The 15,941-nt window shown below is 39.5% G+C and overlaps 1 protein-coding gene across 6 annotated transcripts; it reads right to left on the minus strand.

Annotated features, from left to right (window-relative positions):
* Positions 1 to 8,389: 8,389 nt before the first annotated feature.
* Positions 8,390 to 15,799, minus strand: LOC111255125 (uncharacterized). 6 transcript variants are annotated; one of them, XM_086977745.1, is made up of 6 exons: positions 15,616 to 15,754; positions 12,967 to 13,417; positions 12,040 to 12,810; positions 10,451 to 11,543; positions 9,413 to 9,810; positions 8,390 to 8,958 (listed from the first exon to the last, which is right to left on the minus strand). In XM_086977745.1, exons 2-5 carry the CDS (start codon positions 13,390 to 13,392, stop codon positions 9,419 to 9,421), a joined length of 2,682 nt encoding a protein of 893 aa, XP_086833871.1. In that variant the 5' UTR covers positions 13,393 to 13,417; positions 15,616 to 15,754; the 3' UTR covers positions 8,390 to 8,958; positions 9,413 to 9,418. The 6 variants fall into 6 exon arrangements, with proteins under 6 accessions (XP_086833871.1, XP_022672544.1, XP_022672533.1 ...); XM_022816809.2 differs by having other exon boundaries at positions 8,390 to 9,810; positions 15,665 to 15,799; XM_022816798.2 differs by having other exon boundaries at positions 8,390 to 9,810.
* Positions 15,800 to 15,941: the final 142 nt, after the last annotated feature.

Here is a 15,941-nt window from a genome sequence, read left to right on the forward strand (position 1 = left end):
AAGTTAACGTCCAGTTTTTCGCATGTTAACGTGTGCACACTCCACTAATAATCATTGTGAATCGATCGAGCCGTCAAATTCTGAACCTTTCAACTCAAGCTTCCGGGTGCACCTGGACAATAGGCAGGCGAAACTGTATAAAGGTAGCGCCGATATCTGCTATCGATATCTAGGGCTCCATAATCATCGAACCTTTTTTTTAAGTGTTTTTAAATTATTCCATCCATTTATGTCCGGTATTCGCCCATCCCGAAATTTATGGAAACTGCATAATTATTGGCAATTGTGTGCACTGTTAATTTAAAAAAAAGTTTACAAAATACTCTACGATACTTCCTATTCGGGCAGTTTTAACTGTATGTACTTTCGTATAATTAGAGCACGACCTGACATTGTGATAATATAATGCTGCTTTTGATAGAACACGCTTTTTGTGAAGTTATTAATTTATTGCTCGAAAACAATTGTAGAGGGAGAAATGTTTCATTGAAATTGTTAACGTTTAGCCGCTATGCCCTAAACGTACTAACAACACTGCAACACACGAATTCAAATAAAATCTCTCTAGTGACTTTACTTGAAAACTGCGTCCTGTTTTGTGTTATATCTCCCTTATGATGATATACGAGTACAGCTATATCTCAACCTCTCTATCTCAGAACCAATAACGGATGTTCTCAACCACCAAACCCGAGCATCACCTATTTCAGTGTTCACCATGTAGAAATAAGCTTATCCCTGAATAAATAAGTTTGGCATATTTTTATAGATGATGAACAAGAGTTCGTACTTTCCAACCAATACCCGCGTTGGGTATTTATAAGACCATATTCGAGTGCACTATACTATTATAATATTATCATAGCAGATTATCAAAGCCAGCTAAACAGTCATGATGGTAGCAAGCTGTCCCTTTGCACCACGCAAAGGCCTACTTTTTTTTAGGAAATATCATTTTCGTTAGGCATGAAGTCTAGGCTAGGAAATTCTACGGCATATGGAACATACAGTGAATAATCTACTTAAATTCCTCGCAAGATTCTATTTCTACATCCACTTTGTTCCAATAAATATCTTTAAAATAATAATCTTTAAAATATCTATCTAATAAATGAATATTTAGCCAAAAAAATTTTAAACAGCCATCTGTTTATTACTTATTCGTTTACCATGACAATTGCATGCAATCGACTACTTTTGAAAAGATGCAAGATTTGTGGTAAATCCAGTTGTACAGGTCTGAGACCGCCTAACGCTAATGTCGCGTTGAAGGTCTACTGTCTATGGCGCAGAAGCCAGATCGCACGACAAAGTCACCGAGTTTCACCTGTGAATCAAACTCGGGCACCAGGCGTGTAAGTCCAACCCACTAGTTTATTTGCTCAAAATATAGCTATACATTATATTTGTTTTCGAAACAGAATCGACATGAGTATGAGACGAAAACAAAGTAGAATGATAGCACAACGATGTCATTGTAACCAAAAACTGATCTGAAATTTACAAATCCACTGTTGTCCTTCGATCAACCTGACGATGATGTGTTTACGTCAATATATTACTATTGAATAATCTGCAGATGTATACCTTGGTTGAAAAATTCCTAGTCATAATGAATTGAATCCCGCGTCTTGAGCTGTTTATGCATACAATAAACTTTCTAAGGCAAAATAACTATAGACCAGAACGATGGCTTAAATTTTGCCTCTTAAGAAATGCAAACCCAGGTCCGGCTTAGAACGCGGCAGGAAACGCAGAAAACAGAGCACGCTGGACGCGGACATTTGATGGTAGATACCAAAAAATACAAACCGCTTGCCGGCGGTTTGCCTACCTACGCGATTCTAGTTCGTTTTTGTTTGCCGTAAAACTATTGACCTAGAGGCATTCTGACCTCCCTATGCACAGTAACACGTATAATTCACACACCGTGGTCGGTGTGGTTTATTATTACAGCTAAATAGTTAAAACTTAAATTCAGAATATCTTCCTGTAAACTATATAAGATGGAAAAAAAGCCAAACAAACTATTTACAATAGAAATGCAGCCATACCGCTAAAAAAATACAGAGAAAACAACGGATCGATACTACAGGGCTAATTCATAGTATACAAACAAAAATTGTTTTTTCGTTTTGTGAACGAATTTCAGCACGAGCAACACAAAGGTAAACGCGGGTTATTGCAGATGGGTTTGATTCTTTTGACATAGAGAGTGCTCCAGTAAATTATCTTGATTATCTGCCAACTGGGTATTGGTATGGCAACAACAGCGCCAACACTGGTGAGTCTTGTATATCACAACAATTAAAAGTGTTCACTCTGTACAGTAATATGTCCATTCAACAAGACGCGGAGCAAGCAGACCATTGTATGTTCATTTTCCATCGCTAGAGCGCTGGGAGAGGTACTGCAGCGTCGGCAGACAGTAACGACAACCGGCGCTCAACAGGACAGCATGAAAACAACAAGACGCTTAGAGCAACTGTGTCTGTATTTTTGGATCTCTACCGCATCGTCAACAGCAACATCTCTGCGTAACCGCGACTGATTGTCTATGCACGTAAGAGTTTCAGCAGAATTCTAATGTGACCCGAAATCTGGCCCGACGATCTATGCACGTGGGTTACAGGGGCAGGTTCTTAAGCGGTTATGACTACTATGACGGGTGTGGTACCGATGACACGTGTTGCCGCAAAAGTGTCGCTCTGGATTCGTTAGACATGCGCACACACAAACACAAAGAAACAAATATCCGTGTAGGGAACGAACAAGGCATAACATGACACAAACTCCGCCTTCGCAATGACCCTTCTAGCATCTTTTTTCTCGTGTTGTCGCTGATCCAGTGCTTGACACCACGCAGCTTTGCGGTGTCTCGTCGTCTATTGGTAGTTGCCGTCGTCACACTGTCTGCCCGAGTGCGTATGTGTAACGCACGTACGCAGGCAGTATATGTGCGAGTATGTATATAAGAATCGCCGACATAGGGGCAGAGAGACCATCTCTCACATAAAATCTCGTATGAATCCCAGAACGCTGCATACGCCGACTAATAATAATAATAATAATGTTGATGTAGCATGCTGGCGTTCACATATGCATTACGCGTTCGCATTTGTACGTTTCGGCGCTAAGCTGTTGTTTATAGAGCAACAAACCTTTCATAAAGGAGGAATGATTTTTTGATTGAAAATAAATTGTCGATCACAAAATCAATTAAACCGCAGTGCAAATTCAAATTAGTTCAGAGCACATAGCAGATTCTCTGAGAAATAAGCCCAAAATATTCGTCGATTTCATAATAACAATGCAGTCTATTATTTTTTTAAGAGAAAGCCCGTGCTGACAAGAAAACGACAACAAATATCGAAGTATAATAAGTAACTGAATAGCAATTTTTTTTTTGCCAGAAAAAATTTGGTAGTATTCTCACAGAATCGAATTAACGCTTCAAAATCAATATACGTATATATATCTATTAGTAGGCCTGATTTTACTAGATATGGAACAGGCTTAGATCATCACAAACTCGAGTTTTCGAGTAGCCCGCTCTTCGAATCGACACAGAAAAAATAGGTTGATATTTACGTGCGCTGTTTCTTCGTTGATGCAATCTTATCAGTCACGATGAACCCTAAAAATCATAATGAATAAACGCATTCTGCTCAAATAATTCTGTGACTAGTTAACCTAGGATCTCTAATTAGCTTTTTCGAATGCAGTACGAAAGCGCGTCGTTCAACCAAGCTGACTTAATTAAGTGTAAACATTGATTTCTTTCAAAGAAGTAAAGAGCTATAGAAAGCCTAATTACATCAGTTAACTAAACAAAGGGACTATGGACAGTGAACGCATACGTCTACGAGCGTTGCACGAGACACAAGGCATACAAAACCGCGTACATACTTTTTTGAGCCAAAGTGACACTGTGACTGTATTTAAAACACCATACTGCACGCACTTCATTTCATGTTCTACCCAAACACCTCGATTGGCTATCGACCCCTAATGACGTTAACGATATCCTGCAATAGCTTTTTTCTTTTTTTTTCCCAATTATGGTGGGTTTTATGTTACCTGTGATTTAAATCAAATTAGCTGTAAACTGACAATGTACAACAAACGAAGTAACAAGAAAGTTCTTTATGATTGAACAGAAGCCTTTAGAGGGTTGATAAAAAAAAAGAATAGAAACAAATATCTTACAATATTTATACACAATTCTCGATGCTCTCATTAGCGTCACGATTTCCTTTAGTAAAAAGGATAATATTAACCAAATATGTATTCTCTATTTTTCTTGTGACCCATAATCTGATGAAACACATAGAACAAATTCCAGCCTGTGTATGTTCCATCGTTTTATCTCGTGAATGAATTAGGACGGCTTGCTGATGGAAGCCAAGAGTATAACTTATTATTGACTAATTAAACGTTTTGCCATTATTGACGTTACCAGCAAGTTCTGTATATCTATATTATAAAGTCTGTATATAATAACACGTCTTCGTGTTGGTATGCCAAGACTATCAGCGGCAACCGTCTGGAAAATTGTCGGGGAACTTTCGATGTAACCCACACGTAGATTCATCGGAGCGTTATAGAATAGCCATGATTTTTCTGCTCACGTTAGCGTTATATTCGTTGAAATTATCATCAAAAAGTACGACGCAGGTGATCTCGTACGGGCGTTATATTATTACACAAATCTGTCACCGGATGCAGCGGTGACTTATGAAGCGATATGAAGCAAACGGCTCTCACATGCGATGTCGCTGAAAAGGGGAGAATTTGTTAATAGGATTCAACGTTTAAATGATTTGATAAATCACCTGAACATACTAAATTTGACTCTAAGACGATAAATAGTTTTTTTAATCATTAAAGAGAAGTAATTTTTTCCACGGAGCATAACCTTTGATCCATCATAAAAATAAATGGATACAAGTAGCTAAATGCGGATCCGCGCATAACCGTCTTACAGTACCCACGGTGTGCCCTTCCAAAGTTTTGGCGCTTACAACGAACAGATTTACATAATCTTCTTTCTTAGAAATTTTTTACGATCATTTTCAAATGACTGTACGACAACGTAATCCGTATCCTAGGTAAGTACAGCTTCTCTGGTAGAAAGGACCACATAACACTGCGATTGCAGGGAGAACAACACTATTCACGGGGCCTAAAATAACGGCATTGATGGTGTTTTCAAGACCGTGTGCTAAAATTTAAATTTTGCGTTGTTAGTATTTGGCGCGCTCAATCGAAATAAGCTCAACGCATCCAGCTGACTTAGTCTATCCCCAATTGCAAAATGCTTATAATTTTGATTTTTGTAAGTCTGTTTGTGTGTGTAGCAAATACTTAAAGAATATAGAGCCAAATAGAAATTAACTCAACTAAAGCCAAATGTAAAACAGATATAATTACATGTAGAACACCTGGTCATTAGCGAGAAACCAAGCTTCAGATATACAAGTTACTGCAACAATATTTAATATCGTATAATATACCACATAATATATACAGCTTACTATTTACATACTTGATTGACTACAAGCAAAAATACTCTGCATCTACTTGAAGGTAAATTACAATGGCATATTCCTCTGTAGTTTCTGCTTCTGATTGTTTTGGATGTCCTGCTTCTAGCACACTTCCTTCGGAGGTGATTTTTCGAAATGATTTGAACCAACGATCTTTTGATAGCCTAGTAGTTTAAACAGACAGATAGACTGTGCTCATACCAATCAATTGACTCGTACATACTTATCAGAAGTACTAGGAATCCTTCGGAGATGGCACAATGGTAACACGCTTGCTTTTTTTCCGGCGGACTAGATTCTACACACTGACTAACCGAAAAAAAATTACTTTTGAGGATGAATTAATTACATCTGCTTATTAAATTTAAAAAAGGCCTAACGGTGCCAACAGTATAGCTAAAATATCTTGTAGCATTAATCAGCGAAACTGAAAAAATGGCTATTTGCAATAACCTAAGTTGAATAGAGGCTCGTACACGCCAGTTTGTTGACGATTTCATATTCTTCATATTACTTTAAATATAATTCATTTTATTGCATTTAGTTAATAAAAACAAAACTTAAATTGCTTCAGTTTGCTCATTCAAATCTATGTATCGTTTCCACTATGGTCTTCGCTACCTGGAATCATACGAGTCTACAACTTAAAAAAGAAAAATATATATATGTATGTACTTTACAAGTAAAACTTGAATAAATTTTCGGGGCTACTTACTGCTTTATATGTTTATATGTGTTTCAGTTTGACGGATATTGTAATAACTGATTCGGACGTGTTACAGAGACATACTTACCAAACTGTCTTCGTTGTAATGCTTGTCCGGTCTGCCTTGAAAACCCCCCGGTCTGACGATCACTAAGGGCGTTCCCTTGTACAATTTTCGCTGCGAGATTGGCGATGAATTGATTGAGATCATCAAAATAGTCACCGTCCAATGGGGAGCGAGTTAAAAGTAACTTTATCCCAACACTGCCACTCAAAACAGTACCGTTTGGTCATTTTAATAAAACACACGAATTTCATAATCAATCTTCCTAAGGCCCCAGTTTGTTAATGACGTTTAATGTTAGAATTAATTAAACTTACATTTCTATCGATGCGCCAAATCTAACGTCATAATAAAAGAATTCGTTGTACAACATTCCTATTCCGGCTGCTGTTTTTGTTAATATCCTTGTTATCCTACCTATGAAATGACGCGTTTGCTGGTCCCTAGCTGATTTACTCTCTGAATTATAATCTTTCTGTTAGTAAACATTTTCTAAAAATTGGTTTTAAAGATTCGTGGAAAACAACTTGTTTTGCGCCGAGTTAATCCTGACTAAACAACAAAGTGCATCTTTGGCCTAGCCAATATGTTCTTCTAAAATTCACATGAACTTGAACTTGCTGCGAAAAAGCACAATGAACTGTTTTTGCTATTATTTTATTTTTAACTAGAAATCAAGTACCTGTACTAAAGGCTCACTTAAAGTGGTGCCCGGCTATTAGTATTTTCTAACGGATTAATTTATAATTTAAGAAAAAGAAAAGAGATTATTAAAAATCTTTAGAAGATATAAAAGGAAACTTAAATCCTATGCACTAAATCTGCAATCTTAATAAAGAATAAATTAAATTAATTATTACAAAATAATGTCCCAATCATTACATGTGAATCATGAAATTCTGTTAATTTTTGTAAGGGCAAGGCGCATTTATTCCATGGATGGCGAAGTGTAAGCACTGGATCCGTTGGATCTGAGAAGGGTGCGATTTGCATCATCACCATCATCATCATAGATCATTCGTAGATTATGTGGCTGACTGGCTGGCTGATTATGCGTCCGTTCGTTTGAATACCCATCCGTTTGCGCGCTATATTCTGTCGTTCCGTCCATAGTCCTGAAGCGAATTTGAGACTTTTCGTTTAACGGTAGTACGTACAGGAAGAGCCCCAATCAGAGCAGAAGGCGACACGAATAAACGAGAGCGAGACGGAGTAGGAAAAAGAGCCTCGCTGTGGCTGAAGGCGGTGTCGGTTGCTGTGTCACGTGGCATAGTTGTCGCTTGCGGTGTCGTCAGATCGTCATCTCAATAGCTTTTCCACTCCACTCTTTTAATCAAAACTACGCTGCTCCCTCAAATGAAATGAGCTGCTTGTGATTACGTCACGCCTAACTGTCATGCAGTCGGATGTTCCACTCTCGGGCATGCTTTGCCGTCATTATCGAAGCTTCGGGCGTCACCGATGTTTTGCACATAAGAGCGTTGCAGCAATGACGACACATACGACATCAATATACTGTTATATGCGGTTTCCATTAATGCGTTACTTTAGCGGCCGCTCGGTTTCCTATTACACATGCACTTTACAGGCAGGTTACGAGTCCCTGTCGTGCCAACAACGCCCTGAAGAAAGCGGCCGTTTCAGAAAGCGTGACCCCGAAACAGGCCAAAACCTGCAGAATTTTCTTTTTGCTTTATATTATTATCTTATCTTCTTGTGCTTAAGTTTAGCCGAAAGAAGATGGGAATGAATTGCATCTTTCAAATATTCTGTAACGTGCAAGACTTGGCGGGCTGCAATCTTCAACACTTGGGAACCAACTATTTTTTTAAAATAATTCAACCGAAAAGAAGAGACGTTATTGCGACAACATTGCGTCTACCTTTCATTAAAGTTTTATAAGGATAGCATTTCAACGCATTGGTACACAGTCGCTATTTGCACTTAGACAAAGGTAGTCAATTCAACATCGCAAGAGTAGAATATAATTCGATTCCAAATTAACCAGGGAGGTAAATGATATTTCTAATAGTGAGCAAACACTAATACATTAGAGCAGTAAATACACAGTTTTGTTTTACGTTTATCTAAATATCAAAATAGTTTATTCGTGTTAACAACGTGTGCCGGTAGCAAATTTGTCAACGCCTGGTGCTTCCATACAGAACATTATAATCGTCACCCGTCACGTGCTATTACAACTTTTGGTGCAGTTCTTGTTTTCAATTCTTTCAGCTCTTTCAACCCGTTGTTATCAATGACATTCTTAACGAATCATTAATTCAAATTTGAATGAACATCCTCTAGACAATCTATACTAGAATGACTGCTCCAATTGTGACAATTTGACTTCCAAATGTTTACAAAACATATGCCATATTTGTTCTAACAATCAAACCAGGAATTCTAATCCAAGTTAACTAAGGTACTACTTGTTTGCTAAAGCAGTAACACCAGATCTGAAAAGCGCTTTTTCTCATGAAAAGCAAACAAAAAAACACCGCTCCTTCTTCCTGTTGTTGCTTCTTGTCGAGCCATTTTTAACATGACAGTTATGGTCCGTTAACGATTGTGCAAGCAGAGTATGTTAGCAAAGTGAATATAAGAGACATATTCACTGGCGATTGTCTGAAAGTTTTCTGGCCAGAGAAAATACAAAACATGGATGGCTTTTACTCTGTTGTCGCCCTCTGCTTTTCTACATTCTAGATAGGAACAGGTTGAAATAGTCTACAAAAAAGTCTAGTGCTTTCTCTAGCCGAAGGGAAGCTGGCTGTAGAAGGCGAGCACCTTGTTGCTCTCGATAGCTTATTTCACGTCAGTTTTTAATTTTTTTCCTATTCTGTCCCTTTTAATAGCATTACTACTCAGAGCTGAGACGAATATTGTTTACGAAGCATTTGAACTAGTTTGAGGGCAGGTTTACGGGCCCGCAGGTCCAACTAAACTATCGAGTTTATATTAACGTCTACATCGAGTAATTATGATCATTTTAGAATTCTGTTGATCAGGTTATCGAGCTCTCATTTGCCATTCTGTATGTACATAAATCGGGGTACACTTCACGCTATGCCTAATCGGTGTACTGCATACCCTCTCTCAGGAATAGAACGGTGCGTCCAGATCAGAGAAGTCAAGAAAGCGCCGAACGGGCAGTCGCCTGCTAATCGTTGGTCCGTTAATGGTCCTACTGAGGGTGCTGCTGCTATTTCCTGCGGTATTTGTCGTTAAGCCGCAATTAAGCGGTACATCCATTACGCTCTGCCTTGCACAGCTGTTGCTCAGATTATTGTTGAAGTCAATATCAAGAGGGCTGGCCATTCCGACACTTTGGCTACACCCTGAACTAACATTTATCCCTTCTAATCCAGGAGGGGCGGAGGTCAAATTAGTACGTCCCTCAGGCAGCCCATCCGAGTTAGAGGACAAAATATTAAATAACGATGAACACCCGTCGTTTCGACCTAATAAAGATGTACTCGAGAAGCCAGCTGCAAACAAAATAGAAAAATAAGAAAACGTCGGCAATTTTTTTCAGTGTTATCTAAAACCGTACTATTAAATAATAATTTCTGTAGTTGAACAACTCAAGTTTTTCCCTAAATTTCAGAATTTCACATATTTGCATTGATTTAACTGAAAAAACGAAAAATGTCTACATGTCTATTGACCTAACAATGAGATAGAATTATTCACCAATGGTCGTAAGCGCGTATACTTACCGTAGCGTATCGATAGGCCCTTTCTCTTCAAAGTATTTTGCAAAAGTAATTAAGTTTGAGTTTTCACTAATTACGACATCAAAGTCCACTCAGATACACTCAACCCAATAACTTAAAATCTCTAGGTTTCAGAAGTCTACCTTAGAAACGTTAAGTGTTACCTTGACAACAATAAAAAAAGAACAGGATCTATACGCCAATGGCAAAAGAAGATATCACCAAAAGGTACAACAGAAAAATTAGTGCTCTAAGTCTCTGGCACAGATTGTCAGTGGTGATGTATATAAGGGCCTAAACTGAAAAGACAGTAATTTCATAAAATGTTTGTAAAAACATTTAAGAAGAGAAAATCAAACATTTTTAGAACGATTAAATATTTCAATATAAACTCATTCTCAAGGTATCGTACCGAAACTTGACGGTCCCCACGGATTATATCCTGGTGAGAGATTAACATCGTCTTGAGGATGCCCGGGTCGAAAGGGTGGTGAAGAAAAGTCTGCACGAGTTCCATGGTCTTGTGGGTTCACTCCGCGCTGAATTTGTACATTATCACCCTTGCGAATTGTGCGAGAAAAGTTACCACGAGAATCTGCGACATTCGTATTATCGAAAACATCATCGCGAGAATCGGGCGCTAAAAGCGCACTATTACTAGTCTCCGGATCCAGTAATGAATGAAGCTCGTTTCTGAATATCGTACAGTGACCACGTGGCGCTCCGTTCGGCACAGGTGAACAGCCCTTAGGACTTTCGACAGTTGAATTCGTTCCAGAAAAGGATGTTTTACTTCCTAGCGAGGAAGACGATGACGATTCTGTAAAGATACCGGACGATGAGCAACTGTTCACTTCTTCTGAAGCAGGACTTCGGTTTAACTGCTGTCTAATTTCCGCCTGTGTGGCCACTACAGGCTTTGTTCGTTGAACTGAAGATTCCGGTTTAGCCAACTTTTCTTTAAGGTAGGATATCTCCTTAAGGAGATCGTCAACCTTATATGTAAGAACGTTATTACGTTCTTGTAAATTTTCCATCTCTGTCTGGTCGTCGTAATGCTGATTTTCCAACTCGCGCAATTTATATTCCAAGTCCTCGACACGATCTGTCTCTCGTCGGACTTTGGCACGGAGAGTTTCATTTAATTTTCTTTCTTTTTCTAATTCGCTTTTTAATTCTCGCATCTCTTCGGTAACCTTTTTCACATCATCTTTGGCTTTGCTCTTCTCTACAATAAGCGACTTTTTTACATTATGAAAGTCTTTGATTTTCTTATCCTTTGTTATGTGCTCCTTTCGTAATTTTTCAAGCTCTTCGTCTTGCCCAAAAATCTTCACTTTTTGATCGTCAAGAAGTTTTTTATTTCTATCGAGCTCCTTTTCCAACAAATCAATTTTGCCCTCAGCGATACGAGCCTTTTCGACGACGATGCACATTTCCTTTTTGTGAGATTCGAGAATTTCTGTTGTTTTCTCACGCTGCATATCCATCGCTTCGTGAAGTCCCTTCGGCAAATCACATGGTTAAATCATATGGTTAGATGATATCTACGTTCAACCGTAATGACGGAAAGTCATACCAAAAGACTTTACAAGATGTCCTTCTTTGATTATATTATTTAATGTTTAGAACCAGAACGGATCTGGCCTAGCCCTCATATGTAGACGTACTTTGGATTTTACTTTTAAATAAATTTTAGCTCGCATTAGCTAGAACTTTATCGCGAATACTTACAAGGGTATGTACAATTAATTTGACTATGGACAAGTGTGGTCGAGCATTTTGAACTGATGAGACCTCCTAATACATATATTTGTGAACAATTTAAGTAAAGCCTATATGTAATAATTTAATGAAAAACGGCACATTTCAGTGTTATTTTGTTACTGATAATCCACTTGTTTGAATGATATGCCAATTAGTAAAATTTTATACAACCTTATTATGCTCTATATATATACATATATATATAGAGCGTAGTAAGGTTGTATATATATATACCTTTTTAAGCTCGTTCACCATTTCAAGGACCTCACTAACGAAGTCCTTGTACATTTTTCCATACTTCACGACGAACTTCCACAACTCAAATGAGTTCTGCGATTTGTTATCCAATGCCTTTTTAAGTTCCGAGTCATGGGGAAACACTTCTGAAACGAGGCATTTGAGTTCATCCCATGTCGCCACCTTCGTATCTTGTTGACCGACGCTCTTAAATTTAAACTCTTTGTCAAATAACGCCTCCGATTTAAGGGCGTTTGCAGCAGCAATGCCCGAACTCAAACCCGCAGTGTATGAAGCGATTGTGTTTAAACTATCTGCTTGAACCTGAACCTTTTCGTTTAGCCTTGAGTGTTGTTGCTGACTTACACCCAAGCGTTCACAGACAGACAATTGTTGCTGCTTCAAGCTTGGAGCAGGCAGCTGCAATGGCTTTCTAAACAACTCGAGGGTTTCGTCGATACGATACATCTCACGATAGACATCAGCTTCTTCCGACTCTTCTAATTCAATTTCTAGCTCAACTTCGGGATCAGGCGACCTTTTCTTATTGTTGTTTTTCCTTTTCTTCCTCCTTTTCTTTTTACATCCGCCTGCAGCAGGCTCGTTCTCAGTGACCTGGATTCCACCATTATTCTCGAAATCCTCCGCAGCTTTCAGTACCTCGTCGTAGACATTGGATATAATGGGCAAATCATCATAATCGCTATCTTCGTTATAGCGTGGTACATTACTAAGGATGGACACGCCTTCAACGACTCGATTTGACACCTAAAATGATCATGGGCAAAGTTAAATTGATTTAACTAAACGACCTATTCAAAATCGAACAAAAATGGGGCCACAGTTCAAGCTACAATGCATGAAGACCAAGATTTGTCCACGTAGTGTAAAACATTTATGTGAAAATAGAACGAGAAACCATACCTGCAACAACTGAAGTGCTCTTGGAGTGGCTCCGACGACTCGCACATAGCCGATTCGCGATGCACGCTGCTTTAAATCCTTGTCGATGCGCGCTTCTGTGTGCTCCGAAGTGTGGTGTGTGCAGCTGTCTGCTTGCGGTTCAATCGCATCCTCAAAACGATGATCTTCAACGTTCGTCGTGGCTAGCTGCTTGAGCATTTCGACTAAATGCTCTTTTGCTTGGGGATTGAGCGTAAGGTATTTTTGTATAACCCTGTCGCTTACACAACCATCCTTATCAGGAGATAAAAGATAGTCGACAACATCGATGAAGTTCGAGTCATCGTCCTCCATAGAGAAGGATAACGAGGCTATTAAGGACTCTCGCAGGCCACCGAGCAATGCGCCTGGCGGCTCACGTAAAGGCTCTGGCAATTTGAAGGGCATTTTTGACCTTTAATTAACAGCTAACCTGAAATTGATCGCACATTTTTTCATGAGACTTCTATGCTATCTTACTTTCTAGGTACACAGGGAACAAATTAATTTCATCAGATTACCTATTGCTATGTCGAAGTAAGGAGTATCCATTTTGACACAGAAAAGTTTAATACACAAAGAAGCAGATATTTGATGAAGGAATATGTTGTCCTCGAAATTATACATATGTCTGGGATATTATTTTACAAAACTAGCGCACACGAACTATGAGATGAACACAGACTTTGTTCGTTTTTCAGGAAGATAACACAGATCGATGAAGTTTAGCAATAAGCGCATAATACGGATGATTGTAGCAACGTATTGCAACTTGGCAATTATTGCCACTGAGAATAAGCCGCTTAGTTGTGGCTGGCAAGCTTCCTCTTCTTTTCGTCATTTCAAAGCTGCAGTACGGGGCTCAACAAAGGCGACAGAGAGGGAACCGCCCTAGATGATACAAGCGGAGGATTCTCGGGCTCAACACCGCCGCTAACACTATTAATAAGTGGTATGGGCCTTAGAGGCCTGATTGACTTGCACTAGCACAAACAGCAAGAATCTGGCCAAACGCCCGATAAGCTTTGCAGCGGCAGCCCAGAGAAAAATTCTAGCGATAGTTAGAGTAAACCATTGCTTACATAAAAAGTCGACCGACAGATACGATCGTTTCCACTACGACGAGCAGGCAAGCACAGCTATCCTAAACCAGCAGTTATGTGACGATGGCGCTGGCCGCAAGAAAACACACGAGCGGCATGCCATTGCTAAGGGGCGCAGACTAGCTAGAGCAAGAGGAAGGTCTCAGTCGAAAGGACCCATGAACTACTGTTATGGCGCCCTTCAACAACGCTGCTGGAGCAGCAGCGATATTAGGGGCAGAAGCAGTGTTGCATTCGCAGGTAGATCTGTTAAATGCTAGCGAAGAACGACCGAATCATTCGACTGTCAACGTAGAACCTTCCCTGGAGAGCCTCTCGGCCCTTTCAGTGTTTCGACCTCCTATTATCGGATAGATTCCGTCAAAGAGATGGGTCTATATCGAACAAGTAACACGCCAACCCTAAGAGATGACGGCACAAAAGTATACCTCGGCAAAACATAGGCGCTCACATATCAGCCAAGCAAGATTCGACCGAGACAGTATCTTTGAATACACACTGGAGATGATCTTGTATTGCCGTATGGAATGAAATAAAAGAGTTACCACCATCGCAAAGAGCAAAACCATATTGCTTAATTCAAGGACGTAATACTCACATAATACGACAGAGAGAAAGATTTTATTATCTGAACTGTGGCTTAGTTCCTTATGCTTAGATGCTGTTACTCGTGGTCATGATTCCTGTACTACTGTTCTCTCAATGGCGTGAAATGAAAGACCATTTGAAAGACGGTACAGCCAACCTGGTTATTAGCAGTCAACAACGTGGTTCTAACGTTGTCATTCTGATCTCAGAGGCAATGTGGACTGTCTTGTATATATCATGTGTATGTGAGTATGTCTCTGTGTGTGATCTTGTATATATCATGCCTGAGTGCGTGGGTCTGTGTATACTCAGCAGAAAGAATCTCGAGACCACAGACCGCGTCTACAAGAGCTTTTACTCCCTTTTAAAATCTGAAGTACGTTGAAGCTTGGTGCAATATTCAGCCTAAATAGTCACAGAGGTGAAAATGGCGTATTAGTTTAAGTAGGTAAAGTCGCACAATTTTGACCACTTATATACCTTCATGATAAATTCAGAATCGGTTACTATTAACGTTTATAGACGGTGGTTGCGCCGCCGATTGTTCGTGGCAGATAGTCATGCTGTTTCTGCCCAATAAAAACCAACTTACCGCAATAAATACGAACTGACTAGCTTATGTATTGGTAGAAAGAAGATAAGTAACAGAGATAACAAAAATATATAAGCACAGCGAAAGTAAGGCCGCGACCGAAGTTCTTTTGAAAATTTATGTTCCACGTAAACCTACCACGATCAGAACGACACAGGAGAGCCGTTACAGGTGGCAGTGGTGTTGCTGATGTATAGCTTACGACGACAAGCACGCATACATACACACACGCACACATACACATACACACAACAACGCGAAGCTGAGTACAGAAGTCTGTTCCTGTTGTCTTTCAGTTAATAGCAGGACGAGCAGAAACAGGCCGTTTGCTTAGTATTTGCACAATACCTGCTTTTAACGTTGCTTTTTTTTTGCTACCGTTGGTTGAGCTGACTACCTGGAGCTAAGCCGTCGTCTGTTCCTTTGTTTGCGTCGCACTGTGAATGTGTACAGGCATATGAGTCTATAGACATTGGGGCCTAAATAGATACGTGTTACGACTTGAGCTGAACAGATCCTAGGGATATGTATCCCTCTTTAGACTATCCACCATATGCCACAATGTCCCTAGAAGCTTCACCACTGTCCCTAGAATATCCCTAAAAGTTATGCGCGACAGTCACATGCAGACACAGTCGCGCAGCAACAAACATTGGCGGGCAAATAGAACTAAC

Source organism: Varroa destructor, unplaced genomic scaffold (genome assembly GCF_002443255.2).
Source record: "Varroa destructor unplaced genomic scaffold, Vdes_3.0 BEIS01000001.1, whole genome shotgun sequence".
NCBI lineage: Eukaryota > Metazoa > Arthropoda > Arachnida > Mesostigmata > Varroidae > Varroa > Varroa destructor.